The sequence below is a fragment of the Rhinatrema bivittatum genome, chromosome 2, assembly GCF_901001135.1.
Source record: "Rhinatrema bivittatum chromosome 2, aRhiBiv1.1, whole genome shotgun sequence".
Taxonomy (NCBI): Eukaryota; Metazoa; Chordata; class Amphibia; order Gymnophiona; family Rhinatrematidae; genus Rhinatrema; species Rhinatrema bivittatum.
Window position 1 is genome coordinate 219,122,152 of NC_042616.1, and position 25,389 is coordinate 219,147,540.

Sequence of the window (25,389 nt, forward strand, 5' to 3'; positions counted from 1 at the left end):
ACATTTGTGAGGATATTGATGTCATTTATTTAGTAAGATGGATTTCATTGAAGTTCAAGAATTAGTAGCTACTTGAAGACCTAAACCTTAGTGGAACACAAGATTTAGTGCGAGAGATAACAGTAATGGAGCCACTTGGCAATATTGATCACAACATGATCACATTTGACTTAATAAATGGAGGGAGGACACTAAAGTAATTTAATCTGACAGCAATTAACTTTTGAAAAGGTGACTATGATAAAATGAGGAAAATGGTTAGGAAAAAAACTGAAAAGTGCAACTGCAAAGGTTAAGAGTTTACATCAGGCATGGATGTTGTTTAAAAGTACTATCTTGGGAAGCCCAGTCCAGATATATTCCATGCATTTGAAAAGGTGGAAGGAAGGCTAAACTACTGACATGGTTAAAAGGTGAGGTGAGAGAGATTGTAATAGCTATAAGAATATCTTTCAAGAAATGGAAAAGGGATCCAAATGAAGAAAACAGGAAACAGCATAAGCACTGGCAAGTTAGATGCAAAGCATTGATAAGGAAGGCAAAGAGAGAATTTGAAAAGAAGCTTGCCATGGGAGCAAAAACTCATAATATGGGTACATTTAAAGTAAAAAGCCTACGAGGGAGTCAATTGGACCACTAGATGATCAAGGGATAAAAGGGGCATTTAGGGATGACAAAGCCATAGCAGAGAGTCTAAATGAATTCTATGCTTTGGCCTTCACTGAGGAAGATGTAAGAGAGATACCCATGCCAGAAATGATATTCAAAGATGATGGTTTAGAGGAAGAAATTAGATTGCAAGCCGATATAAAAAAATTTAAGGCAGATCTTAAAACGTGGCTGTTTAAATGTGCCTACTTTACCACAGCACATTCTTATTTTGTATTTTATTGTTTTTATTTTCCTGCCTTTTAATTAATTTAAAGTTTATTTATGATTATTGATGCTTCGCTGATTATTAAGTATTTTATATTATTTGTTTATTTATTGTATTTTCTTACTTTAATTTATTGTTCACCGTTATGATGGTTTTACCGAAATGACGGTATAAAAATAAACAAACCTTAAACTGAAACAAATCTCAGTGAACCTGGAAGATCTATTTATTTAAAGGTTATTTTATACCACTCATATTAGAGCTTTGGCTAGGCGGTTACAATGATATAATAAAACAGGGCAGCATACAATAAACAACAAAAGCTTAAGTCATAAAACAAGACAGTAGAAAAATGTCAGGCATACAATAGTATACTCCTGTTATACTCTTTCCTGTCGTACATGGAATTTTTCTCCAAAGAGATTCTAGAGTGCAGTTTCTTTACTGTTAAATTTTTATCCTGCTTGACTGTATGCATCCTTAATATATAGTGCCACCCCATCTCCCCTTTCAATATATTTTGTACCCTAGTATCACAGTGTCCCACTGGTTATTCTTTTTCCATATCTCCGAAATGGCTTATTATGTCTACCTTCATCTATTGTCATAAATGTCGCTATTAAATCCCATATCCCAACTTCTACAGCATTAGTAGATCCATTTTGTGGCACAGTGATTAGGTGTCTTTCTGAATGGGCACAATACTCAGATGTGCTAAAAACACATACACACACACACACACACACTCTCGTTCTCTCACACACACTCTCTCTCTCTCGCTTGCACACACACACATGCTCACACACACACACACACACACACACACTCTCTCTCTCTCTCTCTCTCTCTCTCGCACACACACAAATTGATAAACTAAAGAGTAGCAAATCACCTGGACCAGATGGCATACATCCCAGAGTGCTGAAAGAGTTGAAAACTGAAATTGTGGACCTGCTATTGGAAATTTGTAAACTGTTATTAAAATAGTCTATGGGACTTGAAGATTGGAGGGTTGCCAAGGTAACGCCAATTTTTAAAAAGGGAACCCCACCAGCACATTGCTCTACGGTGCTAGGTGGCCTGTTCTTGCTGCTAGCACGTCACAAGCTGCGCAGTGTGCTGCATTTTTGCTGGCAGGGGTGGGAACCCCGCCAGCACCCCATTTAGTAGTGCTGCTGAAAACAGTCTCTGGCCTTCCTCCCTACATTCCTAATCTTAGCCAGGGCCCGCGTTGCACCCGCCGCTTATAATATACATTTTTAGAGAGCTCAGCAGGTTGGAATAAAGATGGTGACGTGCTGGATTTGGCTCGTGGGCCATAGTTTGCCCACCACTGACTTAGTCTACTGGCTATGTAATGCTTCCATCATTACGTAGGCAATACTGGAAGTGTACTTAGTTATCTGAAGCTATTTGGGTAAGCGAGTTATCCAACCACATGAGGCCAGATAACTTTAGACCTAACCTGCCATATTCAGTCAATGTCCGGTTAGTGTTAAAGTTATCTGGCTACATGTATCCGGATAACTTTAAACAAGTATATTCAGTGGGATGTTTACCCCGATGAATATACTGGACAAGTCATCCGGCTAACTGTAGCCAGATAACTTGTCCTCTAAATGGTCTATTGAATATTGGCCTCGTTATTTCTACATAGATATTTATTTATTTATTTATTTAAGTCTTTTCTATACCGTCGTTTAGTAGTTTCCGTCACAACGGTTTACAATAGGCACAAACAATGATGCTGAAACGTTACTTTACATAAGTGCCATATCGGTCCGGTACATAGTTTTTTAAAATAAGATAAATGTAGTGTGATAAGATACTGTACAGTGTTTTTTTTTTTTTTTCGGAATTAAAAGCAATGCTAATTTTATCAGTGTCACTTTGCCTTATAGAGATGGATGATCAGACAAAGTAATATAAAAATAAATAAAATACAGCTACACACGTCTCACTTTTGTTCATATCTCGCACTTCACCGGCTTCACTATTCACCTACTCTCTTTGATAGGCCTTCTTAAATAACCAGGTTTTTAGGTTTTTTCGAAAGGATTTGTTGTCGCTTTGTAACCTTAATTCTAAAGGCATGGTGTTCCATAGTATGGGTCCTGCCAGCGATAGAGCTCTTTCTCTTACTTGTGTGAGTCTTGCTGTTTTTATTGATGGAATTGTAAGAAATGCTTTGTTAGCTGATCTTAGATTTCTGTTTGGTACTGTGTTGAGCCACTCTGCTTTTTCATTGTGTATTAATTTATGTATGGTGCAAAGTGTTATATATATTGTGTCTGTTCTGAATATGTTTCAATTGAAGATGTTGCAAAAAATATTCTTAAATGAATGTAATTGAAAAATTGCATTGAAAAGGCAGTAATTTTCTCAGTTAAAAAACACATAACTACTAATTTTATTGGTTCCCTATATATGAATATTGTAAATGCTTTTTTTTGGGAATGTGCTACTTCAGTTCAAGCAAATATCTATTTTTTTATCTTAAGACTGTACTATATTTTATGGTGTGCATGAGAAGACAAATGCTGTTTAAATGGTGAAGGGTGTCTTTTAACACTTGTGAATGTTGTTACAGGTTCACTTGAAGAACACAGAAATAGAGAACACTAAGCTTGTCACAGAAGTACAGACATTAAAGAACTTGGATGCAAGCAAAGAAAACAAGATAACCCTTTTTGAAGATGAAGTTGGAAGGCTGCAGCTCTGTCTGGCTGATAAAGAAAACCTACAGAGGGATCTCTTACTTAATTCCGCAAACAAGGTAGGGGGCTATTAATGAAGCTAGTCCAGAGTCTTATATAAGTCCATTCTTGAGAGCGATACAGTTTTGTAGGATAACAGAAGATTTATAACTGAATTAACTTATGAGCACACATACAGAGGTCTTGAGTAATTGAATTTCAGTGTTTGTGTATTGGGGGGGTAATTTTCAATTCTCCAAGGACAAACTGGATGGCAGCACTCACAAGTGGGTGAAATTACCCGATGGAACCTGTCCTGGAACTTTTATGTCATAGTTTCTAGAACTTTGTGCACCAGTATTCTATTAAGCCACATGTCAACAGAGGGACCCCCCTTGTCGCTTCTTTTCCGCGGAGCCAGCCAGTTGTGGATCCTCAGTCCTGCTTTTCAGGGTTTTTTTTCCAGTCCTAATTTTAGCAGTAAACTGTTCATTGTGGGGCCCCATGTTGCTTTTTATACCTCTTCTAACGTTTTTAAGCAGGCTTTAGTCTTTTGTCTGTTTCCTTTTTTCCTTGCATCCAAGTACTGCACTGGCCAGGTGTACTGAAGGGCAGTAACCACTCGTGGTTTTCCAGTTACTCAATTTAGCTTCATTGAATTTTTTTTTTTTTTTGTGCAGTCATGGTTAAGCAAGCCAGTGTCTTTAAACAGTGCCCACTTTGACAGGGTCATGTCTATCTTGGATCTCCATGATAGATGTGTACTGTGTCTAGTGGCATCTCGTAACGTCCAGAGATGTCGCTGATGTGCGACCATGACCCCCTAAGAGATGTGGGTCCCGACTGGAGCTGATTTAAAAGCACTTCCAGCATCATGAGACCGGTCCATTGGAATCTGCATTGGAGACATCAACATCGATGGACATAAGAGCTGCACCTGATGCTGATAATGCATCAATACTGAGGAGGCATCAAATTCCCTCTACATTAAGCATCAGGAAAGACCAGTTAGGCTGTTGCCTGCCTCCTCTCGCCCAAAGAAGGTGAAAAGTTCCCCTTCTTTGGGCCTGACATTGAGCGAAGGTGAGAAACCATCAACTTTAGTCACAATTGGTGCATGATGCCAGGAGTGGGATTATTCTGGATGCAGCCTTGAAATCCTGTGAAACAGTTCCATGGAGAGGAGAGCTCATCCTTGATGCAATCTTGGGAACAGCATCAGTCTCCAGGGCTCCAGGTGTCAGCCATCGATACACCTCTACCGTCCCAGGAAAACGTGACCCTCTTCCCTTTGCCTCCCAATTGGTATTGGTATCAGCAGTCTTTGAGGAGAAGCTGGATAGAAAGGTCCAGTAGATGCCTGGACAAGGCAATAAAAATCCTCTGTTTTTCTACTACAAGCAGGGATGATAGTCCTCACATGTGGGTGACGTCATCAGGATAGAGTCCGGCATGGAAAACATTTATCAATGTTTCTAGAACTTTGACTTGGCACACTGGGCATGCCCAACATGCCACTATCCATGCATCCACGCGGGGTCCCTCTTCAGTCTCTAACGCGGAGCTCGCACAGTTTTTTGCTGGAAAACTGCTTCAATTGAGTAAAGTTTTTCTCAGTTCGTATCATCTGTTCCCTCGATCTCCCGGCTCTAGTTAGCGGGCATTGCGGTAAATTTGTGCATTCCTAGCGGTCGATTTCCAACGGTGCCATCTCCCGATGGCCGCTGGCTATTGACCGCTGACCGGTTGTTTTTTCCGATGGTGTCGTCAGGCTTTTGCCGATGCCCCCAGTGCCCCTGGACTATGTCCATCTCAGACCCTCACAAGGTTTGTATTTTGTGTCTGGGGGGTTCACATGATGTCTGGGGGTGTGCATTCTGCATCCAGGTGACCCCCAAAGGGCACCAGGCATGCCTCGTCAAAATGGAGGAGTTGTTTGGGCCCAGGAAGTCTGAGCCCTTGACCTCTGCGTCAGTGGCGTTGACTGCTCGAGATAAGGAGGGGATCGGGGGGCCACCGGTCCCATGTTAGCTTCTCCATTGTTGGGTTCCCAAGTCGAGCTGGGCACTGGGGACCAGCCTTTTTCCATTTCCTATAGATACAGGTCTGGTTCATCGCCATCTCCCTTGGCTCCGGGGAAAACCAGGCCGAACACTGTGGGAGGTCAAGAAAGCATAAAAAGTGGTCACTTTCTTGCATGAGTCCAAGCTCGGGAAGTCTCCGGCATCAGCCGAGGTGTTTCCTGAAGTGGCCCCGGGCTGAGAAGGCATTGCCCTCCATCGAGGCCAAGGGCCCAAGGCGATCCCCACTGGTTCCGGGTGCTGGGTACCGGTTTCCCCTCGGGGCTCCGAAGAAGAACCTGATTTCACCTCCTCCTCCTCAAGCTGTCTTGGCTTTGTCTGCATTCCGAGGAGTAGTTGGGAGCACAGAGTCTGGTTGAATGGTCAGCTGGGCCCTACAAGGGCATCGAGCTGCTGGCCCCATTGGGGCCAACCGCCGGAACCCTGTCTGTCGATGCTGGCACCGTTATTGGAGCATTTAGATTTGAATCCTAGGTGCACTGCCGATCAACCCTTGCAGGTTCCCTGGCGCCCTCGATGCCCTGGGGAATACCGATGGTGCCCTCGAGCAGAGGATATTCTGGTGGCCGATCTTCAGATGACGGAGGGCATTCAGGGCAGATGGGTCCTGCCTCCACGGTGGCCCGCAGCCGATGTTGCCCGAAACCCTATCGGGTTCCTTGGTGCCCTTGGGGGCTCCGGTGCCTGCTGGTCTGCCAGTGCCTCCCATGCCCTTCGGACTGGATTCCCTGCGCCTTTGGGGTCCCAACCTAGGGGTGTTACTCGGTCCTCCTCCATTGGTGTCCCCAGGTGGCCTGAGTGAGGAAGACGCTTTGTACGACCCCTGGGAGAATGAGGCGTCCATGTCCTCTTCAGAGGATTTCGAGGACCTGTCCTCTGAGCTGTCGCCTCCGGAGAAGTGGCGTAGATCTCCTCTCAAGGATTTGACATTCGTTGGTTTGTGCAGGCCATGGCAGAGTGAATTCCGTTCCAGCTCCTGACGGAAGAGGACTCCAGACACAAAATGCTAGAGGTCCTCCAATTTGTAGATGTGCCCAAGGAGGTGGTGGCTGTGCCAGTACACGACATTTTCAAGAAATTGCTTGTCTGGCTTTGGGAGCACTCTATTTCGGTATCCCCGGTGAACTGGAAGACCGATACTGTGTACCTGGTGCAGCCTACCATGGGGTTTGAGCAGTATCAGCTTCTGCACCAGTCCATGGTGGTGGAATTTGCCCTCAAGAAGGTGAAGAGGTCTTGGATCCACTCTTCGGCTTCTCCAGGCTGCAAGAACAGGGCCTTGGATGCCCTGGGAAGGAAGGTCTTCCACTGCTCCATGCTGGCACTCGTATTGCTTGTTACCAATTGTATATGAGCCAGTAGTCCAGGAACCTCTGAAAACAGGTTCAGGATCTGGTGGATCGCCTCCCACAGCAATTGTAAGAGGACTTTCTAAAGGTGGTGCAGCAGGGCTTGGAGTGTGACAGCAGTGAGGGTCCGGTCCAGCTGTATTTGAGACTGTGGCGAGGGTGGCTGCAATGGCATAGGTGGCTTTGAGCATTGACCTAGCTCTGAGCCTCTAACCTCCGTCCAGAGGTGCAGGAGCATATAGCGGACTTGCCCTGCACCGAGAGAATCTCTTTGGAGATAAAATTAAGGAGGCAGTGGCACAGCTGAAGGATCATCATGAAACCCTTCAGTATCTTCGGCCAGCACATCAGACCCACAGTCCGCTGCAAGAAGTCCTCAAGGCAAAAACCCAGGGCATCCTTTTTACATCCCGAGGAAATACTATCCCCCGGCAGTCAGAGCAAGGCCTCAAAAGACGGGGCCTAGGACACACCTTTCGGCAGCTGTGTGGCTCCTCAGATGCCACTAGCGCCCTAGCAGAGCCCTGGCTGAGAGGGAGTGTAAGCCAGTCTCCCGTACCCTCGACGATGCCGACTGCGTTCTTCGTGGACTGTTGACTGGCTATCACCATCGGACCGTGGGTCCTAGTCTATCTTCCATCGGGGGTACTGATTAAACTTTCCGCGGGTCCTTTCAGACTCTCCTTCGTGGCCCTTGTGGGGGTCTTCGGTGAATCAGCAAATACTGTTGATGGAGCTCTCCGCCCTTCTAAAGGCCAGGGCAGTTGAGCCTGTTCCCCAAGAGCAGCGGGGGCAGTGGCTTCTACTCCAAGTATTTCCTGATTCTAAAGAAAACAGGATACCTCCAGCCTGTTTTGGACCTAAGGTCCAATTTGTCTTAATTTTACCCTTGAAGAACCACACTGAGGAATAGCATTTTATAAATTTTTATCTTTACTTGTACAGCTATAATATTTCTATGTGCTTTTAATTATTTTAGCTGTCATCTTTTATGAATTGTTTTACTGTTATTTCTAATTTGTACTTTGTAAACCGCTGTGAAGGCTAACGCCAATACAGCGGTATAATAAATCTAATAAACTATAAGGGCCTTGAACAAGTTCCTGGAATGGGAAAAGATCAAGATGGTCTCACTGGGTGCCCTAATTCCTCTCCTGCGAAGGGGGGACTGGCTTTGCTCCCTCGATCTAAAAGATGCCTACACCCACATCTAAAATTTCCCACATACTTGGAAATACCTCCGATTTGTGGTAGGCGAGGACCACTTTCAGTACCAAGTACCTCTCTGGGAGGTCCTTGTTGTAGTGGGGGATCCTGTCCAACTTGGTGGTTGGGGTCCTTTTCAGCTTCCCCCTACTCAAGACATCCTCACCACAGATGCTTCCACCTGGATTGGGGGTGCCCATGTAGAGGGTCTCCGCACCCAGGGTTGGTGGTAAATATGGAAGGAGCAGTGCCAGATAAACTTTCTAGAGCTTCGAGCAATCCGGTACACGCTTTGGGTGTTTTGGGATTGCCTGGCAAACAAAGTAGTTCTGGTTCAGACCGACAGTCCGATGGCGATGTGGTACCTGAACAAGCAGGTCGGCATGAGGTCGTTACTCCTTTTCAGGAAGCTGTCCAGATCGGTCATGGGCTCTGTCCCATGCATCCTGTTCCACTCTATGTAATTACCAGGGCCGGAGAATGTGGGTGTGGACTATCTGAGTTGATCCTTCCACCCACACAAGTGGCCCTGAAGCAGGAGGTCGCGGATTTGATCTTCCGTCTTTGGGGAACCCCAAACATAGATCTTTTCACTTCCCCCTATAATAGGAAGGTGAATCAGTTTTGCTCCCTGTTCAGGGGAAATGGCAACTGGCATCGGATGCCTTTGCCGCCATTGGGGCAAGGCCTCCTGAATGCAATTCCTCCGCTTCCACTAGTGTCGAAGACTCTCCTGAAGTTTGACAGGACCAGGGAACCATGATTCTCATCGTCCTGTATTGGCCGAGACAGATTTGGTTCCCGCTTGTGCAGGATCTTTCCCTACAGGAACCAATCAGTCTGGGGACCTCCCCAGACCTCATCACGCAGGATTAGCACAGGCTGTGCCTTTCCAACTTCCAGGCCGTGTCTCTTATGGCTTGGGTGTTAAGAGGGGATTTTGCAGCCCTAGACCTATCGCATGATGTGTCTTGGGTTTTGGTGGCATCCCAATAGCATTCCACTAGGAAGCCTTACGTTCTGAAGTGGAAACGGTTCTCCATTGGTGGGTCCATGGCTTGGATCTGTTCTCCTGCTTCACCTTGAAGCTTTTGGATTACTTTCTGCTCCTCTTGGAGGCTAGCCTGAAGGCCAACTCCATCAAGGTCCATTTCAGTACTATTGGAGCCTACCACTGAGAGATGGATGGTTCACCCATCTCAATGCAGTCTATCGTGGGGCGGTTTATGCGAGGCCTGCTTCAGCTGAAGCTTCTCCTAAGGCCCTCGCTGTCTCCTGACCTCAACGTGATTTTTGGCCCAGCTTATGAAGGCTCTGTTTGAGCTTTTCTGCTCCTGTGACCTGAAGTTTCTGTCCTGGAAGGACATCATCTTGGTAGTGTTCACCTTAGCACGCAGAGTCAGTAAACTTCAAGCTTTGGTGTTGTACCCAACTTATACGAAGTTCTTTCATGATAGGGTGGTTCCTGTGTACACACCCTAAGTTTCTGCTAAAGGTAGTAATGGAATTCCATCTGAATCAATCTATCATCCTGCCCACCTTTTTCCCAATCCACATTCACACCAGGGGCAAATGGGCTCTGCACAGTCTGGATTGCAAGAGAGCCTTGGCCATCTATCTGGAGCCATCTGCAGGCCACAGACAGTCAACACAACTCTTTGTCTCTTTTGACAAAAAACCATTTGGGAGTTGCCATTGGCAAGTAGAGTGTATCCACCTGGCTTGCAGATTGTATTTCTTTCTAATATGCGCAGGCTGGACTGCAGCTTGCGAACCATGTCAGGGCGCATTCTGTTAGGGCCATGGCAGCGTCAGTGGCCCACTTGTGAGCAGTCCCTGTGGATGAGATCTTCAAGGCTGCACCCTGGAGTTCTCTCCACACCTTTGCCTCACAGTACTGTCTGTACAGGGACACCGACCCAAAAGCAATTTCAGCCAGTCGGTCCTCTGGAATGTTTCAGCGGTGAATCCCAACTCTTCCTGCCTTTGGGCCCTTTGTTTGGGTTCAGACTGATTCTGTCTGATACCAACAGGACCAGTGTTGTGCCCGTTGGCACCTGGTTTTGATGCCGTTGGTTCTGTTGTTTTTGGGAGCAGCCTGTAGGTAGGGATTCACCCACATGTGAGTGAGGACTAAACATCCTGCTTGTCCTAGGAGAAAGCAGAGTTGCTTCCTGTAGCAGGTGTTCTAGGACAAGCAGGATGTTAGTCCTCAGGAAACCTGCCTGCTACCCTACGGAGTTGGGTTTTTCCATAGATAAGCAGCTGAATTAGCCATGCTGTCTGGGTACATCCTCCGTGCCACTAAGTGGTAGAGCTCTCCAAGATCACCCAAAGTCTTTTTGGTGAGGTGCTCCTTCTTGTATATTCCCTTGCCTCCTCGAGGCTCCTCAGTCTGTTTTTTTCCGCGTGACTGACTGCACGTGGAGCTCTTCTCTCCTGTGAAGAAAAAGATTTGTAAAAAAAAAAAAAAATACTGACAGAGAAAGTTAAAAAAAATTGGCAGAATACCACAGGGATCACCTCCAACTTATTATGCCTCGTCCAGGCTTTAAGTTTTGCGATTGTGGAAAAATTATGTCTGTAACTGACAGACCTCAATTTTGCTACCTCTGCCTGGTTCCCAGACATGACCAAGCAAACTGCAGTTACTGTGGACGCATGTCCCCACGGGTGCAGTGTCAAAGAGCTGCAACGCTTTGCCCAACAGGGAGAAGATGCATCGGGCTCTTATGCCCCCTCTGAGGCTTCAGCTAGGTCGTTCCCGGGACCGAAGACGACACCAAAGACCCAATCCCATTGAAGGGCTACTTCTGTGGACCCTCCAAATCCAAAACAACCAAAAAAAAGCAACTCTCTTTAATGCAGGATGTGGGAGATGCGCCGCGAAAGCAAACTGCGTCGAAAGCATCGGAACATCGAAGTATCGACGCATCTACGGCGCACCGACGCATCAAAGATAAACCAATGCATCGGCTGAGCATTGACACAGCGACGACACTGCATCGAAACCGAAGTTAACCAGTACAATTACCGATGCAAACCGGTGCACTACCCTTACAACCAATGCTGCCAACGGCAGCCTTTGAAAACCACAAACATCAAACTGGGCACCAAAAGACGTAGAAGTCCTTCACCATTGTTGTCGTGGACTTGGAGGATAGTCCGTCCCCTCCACGACTATTGGGATCCTTTCTCCTTCTTCGGAAGTTTCTCTGGGCTATCTGCGGCCTCTCATCACCGCAACAGCTCCGGATTGCGGGATCTACTTCATTCAAAAATTATCTACCCACCGAGAGACGTCGGCCACCCGAGAGGACCGGACATAAGACATCCCCCAGGTGGCTCTATCACCGTCGGGCTGCCAACCGTCTTCGAAGCCACCATCTACTTCAACCTCGGCCTCCGAAACTATTTCGCAAATTAGGAATATCTTGTCTCAATTTTTAAAGTCAGTAGAGCAGAAACACCAGCCACTCCCTACTGAACCGTCTAAGTCACTGTTATCACCTAAACCAGGTCCAGCGCCAAAAATTCAGTCTAGGAGGCCCTTGCCTCCACCGAGGGTTTCCCCCAGCTCATTCTTCTTTCCCAGGGTCATCAATGGATTACTCATCTGATCCACAGAACTACCACCGGAGCCAGTTTCCCCCTCCGGAGGATCTCATATACTCTCGATATTAGAGAAAGTGGGTCACGATTGGATGTAGAAACTAGAAAGTTACCGAACCCTAAAAATGTTGGACACTCCAGCGAGCCCACAGCATTCCCTCTCATCAATGCTGGTATCAGTGATGGAAAAGACCTGGGAATCTCAGTTTTCCTTGACACCAACCTCGAGAAAAACAGATCTAAAGTATAGAATGTGAGATTCACCCTTCTATACAAACATCCAATTTCCACATGCATCAGTGGTCGTCGAGTCAGCCATGCAAAAGGTGAGGAAGTCGAGACTACATTCAAATACCCACCAGGAAGAGATAACAAATCTCTAGGTGACTTCATGAAAAGGCTTACCAGTCAGGAATTCTAAATGCAGAAATTCAAAATCACCAATTTTGTGGCTCAATATCTATTCGAGTGTCTACAGGCCTTAAAACTCATTTTACAGCAGGGTTCTGAAAACAACACCCCTCCCCAGGAATTTTACGATATGGAGGAAGGCCTTCGGCACCTTGTGCGTTCTACTTACGAGGGGTTTGAAACGTCCGCAAAGACCACGGCTAACGCCATAGCAGCGAGACGACTGGCATGCTTGAGGGCAAGCGCCATAAGAGATGACGTACATGATAAGCTTGCTAACCTCCCCTGTCGACCAGACAACCTGTTCGGGGACAGACTCACCGAAACTGTTACAAAATTGAAGGAACAAAAGGTAGCAGTGTTATTTTTAACACAGCATGACACCTCATCCTCTCGACGGCATTTCAGTTCGTATAAGAAATCCTACCCTAGGCACACATACCGCCTTTACACCACTTACAGGTCTCAACAATACCAAACGAACCGACAGCAACCTTAGCAGCAACAAGCTTCATGCCAACGCCCTCGCGTTCCCCGCCAACCATGCCAACCCACAGACCGTCAACCACCTAAAAGCCAACAAAGTTTTTAGGATTAACCCGACCACCACTACCAACCCAGAAAGTAGGAGGACGGCTGTCCCACTTTCTTTCAGAATGGAGCAACATATCATCGGATTTATGGGTCCTCACTATAATAAGAGATGGCTACTCTCTCAACTTCACATCCCCTTCGTTTCTCCCACATCCAGTTGTCACCAAACATCAAGTTGTTCATCGCGGAACTCTTCTTCAAGAAGCCAACCAACTACTTCAACAACACTGTATACGGGAGTTACCTCAATCCCGTTCACACTACTTCCTTATTCCCAAAAAATTTGGAGGGCTTCGACCAATTCTGGACCTATGTTCCCTCAACAAGCACATACAGAGAGAGAAATTCAAAATGACTTCTCTCAAATCCATTCTTTCCTTTCTTACAACCCAAGGACTGGATGTGCTCCCTAGATTTTAAAGGATGCGTATTTCCACATACCAGTGCATCCCAAATCTTGGCATTACCTCTGTTTTCAAGCGGAAAAGAGAAATTTTCAGTACAAAGTTTTCCCGTTCGGGCTGTCTTCCACCCCCATAGTCTTCACAAAATGTCTAGTGGTAGTGGTGGCACACCTCCGTCGACAGGGGGTTCAGATATTTCCTTATCTCGACGATTGGCTGCTAGTGGCCCCCAATCCTTCTCTCCTGCAGGACTATGTAATTTGCACGATCAAGTGACTGGAAAATCTGGGACTTTTAATAAACTACGAAAATCCGAACTTACAACCTACCAAAACGTTGCAATTCATCGTGGCTTATATAGACACCATTCAAGACAGAGCTTTCCTGCCACAATCTCAAGCTCTAACTATGACTACACTAGCCCACCATCTATTAGCCCTCATGATGGCTTCAGCGTGTCAAATCCTAACCATACTGGGTCATATGGCAGCGTGTACCTATGTTGTTCCACACACATCCGTCACCTACAATGGGGCCTAAAGAATCAATGCTCTCAATTCTTAAACCCACTGCCTGCTCCAGTGACCCTGACAACCAGCATGAAAATAGACCTTTGCTGGTGGATAACCCCACCAGCATTGACAGAGGACTCCCTGCTAAGACCCCCTCGCCATCAACTAGTACTTACCACAGATGCCTCCCCCACAGGGTGGGGAGCCCATCTTACCAACCTACATACTCAAGGATTGTGGTCCAAACAGGAACAAAATCATCACATAAACCTCTTAGAACTTTGGGCTATCAAAAATGCTTTCAAACACAATCTACCACACCATGTTGTCATGATTCATATAGACAACCAAGTGGCAATGTTTTATATAAACAAAGGAGGAGGGTCCGGTTCATGGAACCTTTGCAAAGAAGTGATAGAGATTCTGGACTGGGCTCACAAGAAAGGAATCTCCCTACAAGCCACATATCTACCGGGAATCGACAATGCCAAAGCAGACAAGTTGAGCAGAATATTTCACCCACATGAATGGGAACTACATCAGGATGTAGCCAATCAAATTTTCTCAACTTTGGGTCTTCCCCAAATCGACCTCTTTGCCACGGAACACAAGAAATTTGACCTATTTTGATCAGTATACCCCAGCACCCACCAATTGGCGCAGGATGCATTCCTCCTCAATTGGTCCCAAGGTCTGCTTTACGCGTTCCCTCCCATCCCTCTAATGTCTCGCACGGTACAGAGATGCGTCGAGGACAAGGTGGATCTGATCCTGATCGCACCAGCAGGGGCGCATCAATCATGGTACAGCTACCTAATTCAACTATCAATTTGCAAACCATTTCCTCTAGGGAATGACCCCACCCTCCTCACCCAACAGGGGGGCTCAGTGCTCCATCTGCTTCATGCATTGCTGAATCTCACTGCATGGAGATTGAAAGGATCACATTCCAAAATTTAAACATTCTCCTCAACTGCAAGACATTCTGATCTCATCCAGGAAACCATCAACGCGATTAAGCTACCAACACAAATGGGTGCATTATGCATCCTGGTGTTTCTCAATGGACACAGACCAACTCACCTGTCCACCAGAACGTCTTCTGACTTACCTTCACCTGCTTTACATGAAAGGTCTGGCCACCGCCTCTCTTCATGTTCACCTCAGTGCAATAGTAGCTTATCACCCTCCTCTCAACGGAGAACCTATATCCTGTCATTCTCTTGTCTCCCGATTTATGAAGAGTGTACTACATCTATGACCCCCTTTAAGGAAACCACCAGTACCATGGGATATCAACTCAGTTCTGGAACAGCTTATGCTACCACCTTTCGAAACGCTGGACACTTGTCATCCTAGATACCTTTCCTGGAAGGTACTATTTTTAGTTGCCCTCACATCCGCAAGGCGAATCAGCGAACTTCAAGACTTGGTGCACTACTCACCATACCTTGAATTCTACCATGACAAGGTTACGCTGCGTACGCATCCTAACTTTCTTCCTAAAGTGGTCTCCTCCTTTCATTTGAACCAGACTATTACCCTCCTGACTTTCCACCCGAAACCTCGCGAGAACGACAGTGAACGTAATCTATATTCATTGGACTGTAAATGAGCACTCGCTTACTATAAAAAATGCACTCACTCTACTAATAGAGCCTCCCAGCTCTTCCTCTCTTCAATCCAAATGCACCAGGACTACCTGTTTCCAAAAGAACGTTGTCATCCTGGCTTTCCAACTGTATACATTTCTGCTATCAAAAACGTTCAGAATCCCTATCTTCCACAACAAAAGCACATCAAGTGCGTGCTATGGCTGCTTCAGTTTCTCACCACCTCGATGTGCCTCTCTTAGATATCTGCAAAGCAGGTGGTCCTTGTTGCACACCTTCACATCCCACTCCTGTTTAGATAAACAAATTAGGGATCACGCCAAGATGGGGCAGATAATCCTACAACAGAACACTTTAACTCATCCGTCTTTTTACGGGCATAAAACTCAAGGTTATGCATGTAAATGGCTTGCTATAAAATTGTGTGGGAATTGTGCATACAAAAGTATGTGTTCTATCCCATTTCACACTTATTTTTATGCTCACAAAAATAGGTCTTTTGGAGAATGGAATTGGGATTTATGTGCGTACTTTTGATTTTAAAAAGTACGTGCTTAAATTAACCTGCACAGTTTATGCTCTACAAAGAACAGATGTAATTTTGTACAGGTTAGTTTATGCACATTCTTGGGGATGGTTTTCAAAGAGAATTTGTTTAACTTATATGTGTAGCCTGTTCATCCAATAGCCTACTCTCCACGGTGGGGTCCGGGTTGCTTTTTTAGTAGATGCTCTGCTTCAACCCTTAGCTTGGGATTCCTCACATGTCATGGCTAATTAAACGTGGCTTGTCACTGAAAAAGCAAGTTTACTTACTGTTAATGGAAGTCTCCATAGACAGGATGAATTAAACATGTTAAATACCCTCCCGCTTCCCTGGAGAGTCTACTCCCTAGCCTCACTTAGCTCTAAAATCGACCATGAGAACTCAGTAGAGCAAAAACCTCTATAAGCTAAGGGAGAAGAGTCTGTTTGGTGCTATCGGATGATGTCGCCAACATGTCATAGCTAATTTATCCTGCTGTCTATGGAGAGCACTGTTTACATTAAGCAGACTTGCTGTACTTGCAATCTGGATTGGCCACTGTTGGAGGCAGGATGCTGGACGAGAGGGACCTTGGTCTGACCCAGCATGGCATTTCTTTTTTTGTAATTAAAGATTTTTATTGAGTGTCAAAAAAAAAAAATCAAATGAACAATGGAAGTTATGCCAAACAATGTGAAACAGTGGTTGACTCTCATTTTTACATGAACCAACATGTCCCTACCCTGTTCCTCCCTACCCACAAGCCAAGCTTACATTCATTCAGTAAATTAGCCAATTTACATAAAATAAACATCCAAAAAGTAACACAGTCAGTTCGAGAAAGAAAGGCACATTTCCAGCAAAAGGTCATTATTCAATAAAAATGTGTAAAAGTATCCTTATTAAAAAGAAAAAGCCCAGTCTCCACAAACTATATAAATTCAAGTAAAGCAGGCAATATTACTCCCAGATCTGGAATAAATAATCTAATTTGTATCATCTAACAGATTTCCCCACCTGCATTACAAAACAACAAACAACACTGAAAAAAAGGGCTAAAAGTTTAAAAGATGAAAATCAGCAATGTATGACTAAGAACACGACTCTTCCCACTGCAAGAAAGGTCCCCAATTGTCTCGAAACACCGCTTTGCGTTTATGCAATGCAGCTGAGATAGCTGCCATTTGACAGTAATGACTCTCTGATGCACCCTTTGTAAAGAAGGAACTTGTAGATTTCCAGTAGAGTGCCAGCTCACATCTAGCTGCAATAAAGACTTGTTAGCAGAATTAAGAACATAAGAAATTGCCATGCTGGGTCAGAAACAACAATTTCACCTCCTCCACCAGTTCCTTTACAATATCTGCATATGGACTCTCTACCTGGGTAACATCAAGCTAGGTTAAGAACATAAGAACATAAGAATATGCAATACTGAGTTAGACCAAGGGTCCATCAAGCCCAGTATCCTGTTTCCAATAGAGGCCAAACCAGGCCACAAGAACCTGGCAATTACCCAAACACTAAGAATGCTACTTGCATGCCACTGATGCAATTAATAGCAGTGGCTATTCCCTAAGAAAGCTTGATTAATAGCTGTTAATGGACTTCTCCTCCAGGAACTTATCCAAACCTTTTTTGAACCTAGCTACACTAACTGCACTAACCACATCCTCTGGCAACAAATTCCAGAGCTTTATTGTTCATTGAGTGAAAAAGAATTTTCTCCGATTAGTCTTAAATGTGTTACTTGCTAACTTCATGGAATGACCCCTAGTCCTTCTATTATTCGAAAGTGTAAATAACCGATTCACATCTCCTCGTTCAAGACCTCTCATGATCTTAAAGACCTCTATCATATCCCCCCTCAGCGGTCTCTTCTCCAAGCTGAACAGCCCTAACCTCTTCAGCCTTTCCTCATAGGGGAGCTGTTCCATCCCCGTTATCATTTTGGTTGCCCTTCTCTGTACCTTCTTCATTGCAACTATATATTTTTTGAGATGCGGCGACCAGAATTGTACACAGTATTCCAGGTGCGGTCTCACCATGGAGTGATATAGAGGCATTATGACATTTTCCGTTTTATTAACCATTCCCTTCCTAATAATTCCTAAAATTCTGTTTGCTTTTTTAACTGCTGCAGCACACTGAGCCGACGATTTTAAGGTATTATCCACTATGATGCCTAGATCTTTTTCCTGCGTGGTAGTTCCTAATATGGAACCTAACATCGTGTAACTACAGCAAGGTTTATTTTTTCCCTATATGCAACACCTTGCACTTGTCCACATTAAATTTCATCTGCCATTTGGATGCCCAATCTTCCAGTCTTGCAAGGTCCTCCTGTAATGTATCACAATCCGCTTGTGATTTAACTACTCTGAATAATTTTGTATCATCCGCAAATTTGATAACCTCACTCGTCATATTCCTTTCCAGATCATTTATATATATATTGAAAAGTACCGGTCCAAGTACAGATTCCTGAGGCACTCCACTGTTTACCCTTTTCCACTGAGAAAAGTGACTATTTAATCCTACTCTCTGTTTCCTGTCTTTTAACTAGTTTGTAATCCATGAAAGGACATCGCCTCCTATCCCATAACTTTTTAGTTTTCTTAGAAGCCTCTCATGAGGGCCTTTGTCAAATGCCTTCTGAAAATCCAAATACACTACACTACATCTACCGGTTCACCTTTATCCACATGTTTATTAACCCCTTCAAAAAAATGAAGCAGATTTGTTAGGCAAGACTTCCTTGGGTAAATCTATGTTGACTGTGTTCCATTAAACCATGTCTTTGTATATGCTCTACGATTTTGATCTTGAGAATAGTTTCCACTATTTTTCCCAGCACTGAAGTCAGGCTCACTGGTCTATAGTTACCCGGATCACCCCTGGTGCCTTTTATAAATATAGGGGTTACATTGACCACCCTCCAGTCTTCAGGTACAATGGATGATTTTAATGATAGGTTACCAATTTTAACTAATAGATCAGAAATTTCATATTTTAGTTCCTTCAGTACCCTAGGATGCATACCATCTGGTCCAGGTGATTTCCCATTCTTTAGTTTGTCAATCTGGCCTACTACATCTTATTTATTTTATTTATTTAATTTCTTTTCCTATACCGATGCTCAAGACTAGGTCTTATCGTACCGGTTTACAATGTAACTGAGGGGAAACCAATTAACATCAAGGTAGAAAGTAAAGTTACATTAAACAGGGAGCATAAAACCTGGGCAATGGAAGACAGTACAGAGTTTTAAACTAAGAAACAATTAGAGAGAGAAAAATATATAAATCAACAAAAAACTGTAAGATACAAAAACATAGGTTTATCCTAGGCAGTTATTAGCCTGGTATGTCCAGAGGGAGAAGGAAAGGGTGAGGTTGGGTGGGGGGAAGGGTTGGGGAGGGGTGGGGGAGTGAGAGTCAGTGATGGTTGAGGAGATCCTTCAGCGGTAGGCTTCTGCGAAAAGCCAGGTTTTCAATTTCTTTCTGAAAGTTGAATGGCATTGTTCTTGGCGTAAGTCTTGTGGAAGTGAATTCCAATGTAGTGGACCTGCTGTTGAAAGAGCTCGCTTGTGAATAGTGTTGTGGACCGATGATTTGTTGGGGGGGGCCTTGAGCGAACCTTTGTAGGCGGTTCTGATCGGTCTTGCGGAAGTATGTAATTCAAGTGGGAAGGTGAGTTGGAGAGTGGATTGCTGGTAGACTGATTTGTGGATGATGGTGAGAGCCTTGAAAAGTATTCTATATTGGATGGGCAGCCAGTGTAGAATTTTTAGTATTGGTGTGATATGGTCCTTGCGACGAGTGTTTGTAAGGATCCTGGCCGCTGCGTTTTGCAGCATCTGAAGAGGTTTGGTGGACGAAGCGGGCAGACCAAGTAATAGAGCATTACAATAGTCGATCTTTGAAAACAGTATGGTTTGAAGCACCGAACGGAAATCCTTGAAGTGTAAGAGCGGTCTAAGTTGCTTCAGGATCTGTAGCTTGAAGAAGCATTCTTTGGTTGTGGCGTTAATGAATTTTTTGAAATTCATTCTAGAGTCAAGGGTGGCCCCAAGATCTCTGACCTGGTTTGCTAATGGGATGCTAGCATTATTTGCAAGGGGGTTGTTGTCACAAGGGGAGATAACCAGTAGTTCCGTTTTGGAAGTATTTAGGACCAAATTGAGACTCGAGAGCAGAAGGTTGATGGCGTGTAAGCAGTTGTTCCAGAAATTTAGAGTAGAGATGGGGTCTGAGATGGGGATTATGATTTGTACATCGTCCGCGTATATAAAGTGGGTGAGATTGAGACTATTGAGTAGCTGGCATAAAGGGAGTAGATATATATTGAACAGGGTAGGGGAAAGAGACGAACCCTGAGGTACACCTTGGTTTGATGGAATGGAGTGAGATTCTTTGTCATTTATTTTGACTTTGTAGTGTCTGTTGTTCAGAAAGGATGTGAACCAGAGCAGTGCAGAGCCGGATATGCCTATTTCCATTAAGCGGTTAAGGAGGATATTGTGGTTTACCGTGTCGAACGCGGCAGAGATGTCGAGAAGGGCTAGCAGGTAAGATTGTCCCTTGTCAAGGCCCATCAGGATGTTGTCCGTTAGAGAAAGAAGGAGGGATTCTGTGTTTAGGCGTTTCCTGAATCCGAATTGAGAGGGGTAGAGAATATTGTGGGAGTCCAGGTAGTCTGTGAGTCGGATGTTGACAAGCTTTTCCATTAGCTTGGCTATAAAAGGTAGGTTTGCAATGGGGCGGAAGTTTGCAGGGTTGGCTGGGTCCAGGTTGGGTTTTTTAAGTAAGGGTTTAAGTGAAGCAATTTTTAAGGAGTCCGGAACCGATCCTTGATTGAGGGAGCAATTTATGATGTCTGCCAGCGGTTTAGCAATGGTGTTAGGGATGGTGAGAAGTAGTTTGGTCGGTATTTGGTCCAGAGGATGAGTGGAAGGTTTCATTTTCTTGATTATTGATTCAATTTCCAGGGAGGATGTCTGTTCAAGAATTTCTAGTGACGGTCTGTGGATATTTGGTGAAGGGTTATTAGTTGCGAGGCTTAATGGTTGCGAAGGGTTTGGAGCCATGTTAGTTGAAGCCAGGGGGGCAAGAAGGTTTTTGATTTTGTTATCAAAAAAGATAGCCAACTCTGTAGATTTGTTCTGGGCTTCTTCTTCTGGGATGGTGAGGGGCATAGGTGTGGTAAGGGCAGCTACATATGAGAACAGAGTTTTAGGGTCATATAAGAAGCCGTGTATTTTTTTGGCGTAGAAATCTCGTTTGGTGCGGGTAATGGATGTCCTATAGTAGCTCATTGCAGTTTTGTACGAAGCAAGTGAGGAAGCGGAGGAATCTTTCCGCCAGCGTTGTTCTTTGTGTTGTAGATCCTGTTTGAGTTTCCTTAGTTCGGTTGAGAACCAGGGTTTCTTGTTCGTGCGGGCTGGGTTGATAACTTTTGTTGTTACAGGGCAAATTCTGTTAGCTACTGAGTGTGTAATAGTTTGCCAGGAGTTCATAGCGGTATCCGCATCTGAGAAGTCCAGTTTAATTAGTTCTTCGGCCAGGCTGTTGTTGAGAGTGTCCATGGAACAGGGTTTCCTGAACTGGATCGAGGATTTAGTAACAATAGGAGTCAATTTTTGTTTTATATATAATTTTGTAGTTATCATCGAGTGATCTGACCAGGGGATGGGAGAGCAGGAAGGAGGGGTGATGGGCGAGATGGTTTCGTTAGTGAATATCAGGTCAAGCGTGTGGCCTGCCTTGTGTGTGGGGTTGTTTATAATTTGTTTGAATCCCATAGCCTGGAGAGAAAGGAGAAGAGCTTCGCAATTAGATGATAGGGTAGGGGAGTCAACATGGATGTTGAAATCTCCTAAGATAATAGCCGGTGCGTTAGTGTTGATGTGTTTGGCTATGGTTTCGATGAGTGGAGAAGGGTCAGATTCTAGGAGCCCCGGGGGGGCGTAAATAAGGCAGACTTGAAGCTGGGAGGATTTGAATAGTCCGATTTCTAATTTGGTCGTCGATTTGAAGGCTTGTTGGGACAGTCTCAGTTCTTTTTTTGCTATTAACATTATTCCACCCCCTCTTTTTTTAGGTCTGGTGATAGAGAAGATGTCATATTGTTGTGTTGGCAACTGGTTAATAATGGCGGTGTCTGTGTTTTTTAGCCATGTTTCTGTAATGGCACAGATGTCCGGTTGGGTGTCCAGGAGGAGGTCGTTGAGCAAATGAGATTTTTTTGAGAGTGACTGGGAGTTGAAAAGGGTTAAGGTGATTAGAGATAATCCTAGGAATTGTGTTAGAGGGGAGATCATGATTGGAATCAGGGATCTCTTTGATCGTGGATTGAGCACTGGTGTATTCGCTCTGTGGGTGAGTAGGTGAGGGATGATCTGAATGGGGAAAGTTTGTAGCATGCTGTCTTTTTACGAAGAAATTGCAGGTGGATAAGATTGTTGGATGACTACTGGGTGTTGGAGTGGCTTGATGAGTGCTGGATGCTGGATTGACTGGAAGAATGCTGGATGCAGGGGTGACTAGAAGATTGCTAGAGGGGTGGTGGAGTGACTGGACGAATGCTGGTTGCTGGAGTGACTGGAAGAGTGCTGCTGGAGACTGGATGAGTGCTGCTGGAGACTGAATGCTGGGGTGACTAGAAGATTGCTAGAGGGATGGTGGAGTGACTGGACGAATGCTGGTTGCTGGAGTGACTGGATGAGTGCTGCTGGAGACTGGATGAGTGCTGCTGGAGACTGGATGAGTGCTGCTGGAGACTGGATGAGTGCTGCTGGAGGCTGAATGTGCTGCTGGAGACTGGATGAGTGCTGCTGGAGACTGGATGAGTGCTGCTGGAGACTGGATGAGTGCTGCTGGAGGCTGAATGTGCTGCTGGAGACTGGATGAGTGCTGCTGGAGACTGGATGAGTGCTGCTGGAGGCTGAATGTGCTGCTGGAGACTGGATGAGTGCTGCTGGAGGCTGAATGTGCTGCTGGAGACTGGATGAGTGCTGCTGGAGACTGGATGAGTGCTGCTGGAGACTGGATGAGTGCTGCTGGAGACTGGATGAGTGCTGCTGGAGACTGGATGAGTGCTGCTGGAGGCTGAGTGTGCTGCTGGAGACTGGATGCGTGCTGCTGGAGGCTGAATGTGCTGCTGGAGACTGGATGAGTGCTGCTGGAGTGGCTAATTAGTTTTAGTTTCGTTTTAGGTATCTTTGTTCTTTGCCCCCCGTCTCTCCTGCACGTCTCACCTCGAGTGTCTGGTGAGCAGGCTTTTGCCCCGGATGGGCCGCGCCGATCGCGCAAGCCTCGGCAGGGAGGAGGAGGAAGCGGTTGGGTGCAGGTGGGCGCCGGGATGTAGGCCGCCGAAATGATATATATGGCAATAGATTCTTCCGCGGGTATGGCTCGGGACTTCCTCGGGGCTGTACGAAGGAGCGCAACAAAGGGCTTGCCCCTTTGTTGCGCTCCTTCGGCGCTCGGCGCGCGGCGCCGGTCCGAGTCCTGATTTAAAGCCCCTCAGGGCAGGCTCCTATTGGTGGAGCTGGATCGGGGGCGGGGCTCCCGTTGTCGGCGCGGTTTTTGTTATCCCAAGAGACGGCTTAACTTAGCTTTTTCGCCGCGCTATCGACGTCGAGATCCCCCGGGTGGGGAGAGAGAAGCCCAGACCTTCCCCCGGCGGGGCTCGGCGCCGGTTGCGCAGGCCTTCCCCGATCGTGGCTAATCTTCCAGGTTCACAGTGATTTCGTTCAGTTCGTCTGACTCATCACCCCTGAAAACCATCTCAGGAACTGGTATCTTCCCAACATCCTCATTAGTAAACACGGAAGCAAAGAATTAATTTAGTCTTTCTGCAGTGGCCTTATCTTCCCTAAGAGCCCCTCTAATCCCTTGGTCATCTAATGGTCCAACCGACTCCCTCACAGGTTTCTTGCTTTGGATATATTTGAAAAAGTTTTTATTATGAGTTTTTGCCTCCATGGCCAACTTAATTTCAAATTCTCTCTTCACCTGTCTTATCAGTGTTTTACACTTAAATTGACAATGCTTATGTTTTATCCTATTTTCTTCAGATGGATCCTTCTTCCAATTTTTGAAGGATTTTTTTTGGCTAAAATAGCCACTTTCACCTCACCTTTTAACCATGAGGGTAATTGTTTTGCCTTCCTTCCATCTTTCTTAATGTGTGAAATACATATGGACTGCGCCTCTAGGATTGTATTTTTAAACAATGTCCATGCCTGTTGAACACTTTTAACCTTTGCAGCTGCACCTTTCAGTTTTTTTCTAACTATTTTCCTCATTTTATCAAAGTTTCCCTTTTGAAAGTTTAGTGTTAGAGCTGCAAATTTACTTATTGTCCCCTTTCCAGTTATTAGTTTAAATTTGATCATTATGATCACTGTTGCCAAGTGGCCCCACCACCGTTACCTCTCTCACCAAATCCTGTGTTCCACTAAGAAGTTAATCTAAAATAGCTCCCTCTCTTGTTGGTTCCTGAACCAATTGCTCCATGAAGCAGTCATTTATTACATCCAGGAACTTTGTCTCTAGCAAGTCCTGATGTTACATTTACCAGTCAATATTGGAGTAATTGAAATCTCCCATTATTATTGCACTGCCAAATTGGTTAGCTTCCCTAATTTCTCTAAGCATTTCATCATCTGTCTGACCATTTTGTCCAGGTGGACGGTAGTATACGCCTATCACTATACTCTTACCCAACACACATGGGATTTCTACCCATATAGATTCTACTGAGCATTTAGTCTCTTGTATGATCTTTATCCTGTTGAACTCTATACCCTTCCGGACATAAAGTGCCACCCCCCCACCAAGTTGATCCTCCCTATCATTGCGATATAATTTGTACCCTGATATAGCACTGTCCCATTGGTTATCCTCCTTCCACCAAGTCTCTGTGATACCAGTTATGTCAATCTCATCATTTGCTGCTATACACTCTACCTCTCCCATCCTACTTCTTAGACTTCTGGCATTGGCATACAGACATTTCAAAGTGTGTTTTTTGTTTGTATTAACAACCTGCTTTTCAGTTGTTAGGGATAATTTGGAAATCATTAGTTTCGGTGTTTTTTTTACATATAGGCACATGGACTGTGTTTGCTTTTAATGGAATCTCTCTGTTGGGATGCCCTAACTCTCCTGTTTCATTACTATCCTTCAAGGATACATTTCTTTGAACCATGCACTGCTGAGTGACTGTCTGCTTTCCCCCTTGTTCTAGTTTAAAAGCTGTTCTATCTCCTTTTTGAAAGTTAGTGCCAGCAGCTTGGTTCCACTCTGGTTAAGGTGGAGCCCATCCTTTCGGAAAAGTCTCCCCTTTTCCCAAAAGTTTCCCCAGTTCCTTACAAAGCAGAATCCCTCTTCCCTGCACCATCGTCTCATCCACGCATTGAAACACTGGAGCTCTGCCTGCCTCTGGGGACCTGCATATGGAACAGGAAGCATTTCAGAGAATGCCACCAATCTGGATTTCA

At 45.1% G+C, this 25,389-nt stretch overlaps 1 protein-coding gene across 3 annotated transcripts in view; it reads left to right on the plus strand.

Moving 5' to 3' along the window:
- TAX1BP1 (Tax1 binding protein 1) overlaps nt 1-25,389 on the plus strand; it is a 262,473-nt gene that overhangs the window by 118,580 nt on the left and 118,504 nt on the right. For all 3 annotated transcript variants that reach the window (XM_029589185.1, XM_029589184.1, XM_029589183.1), the window contains exon 8: nt 3,468-3,653. In XM_029589185.1, the coding sequence (XP_029445045.1) occupies nt 3,468-3,653 (186 nt within the window). The remainder of the gene's footprint in view (nt 1-3,467; nt 3,654-25,389) is intronic.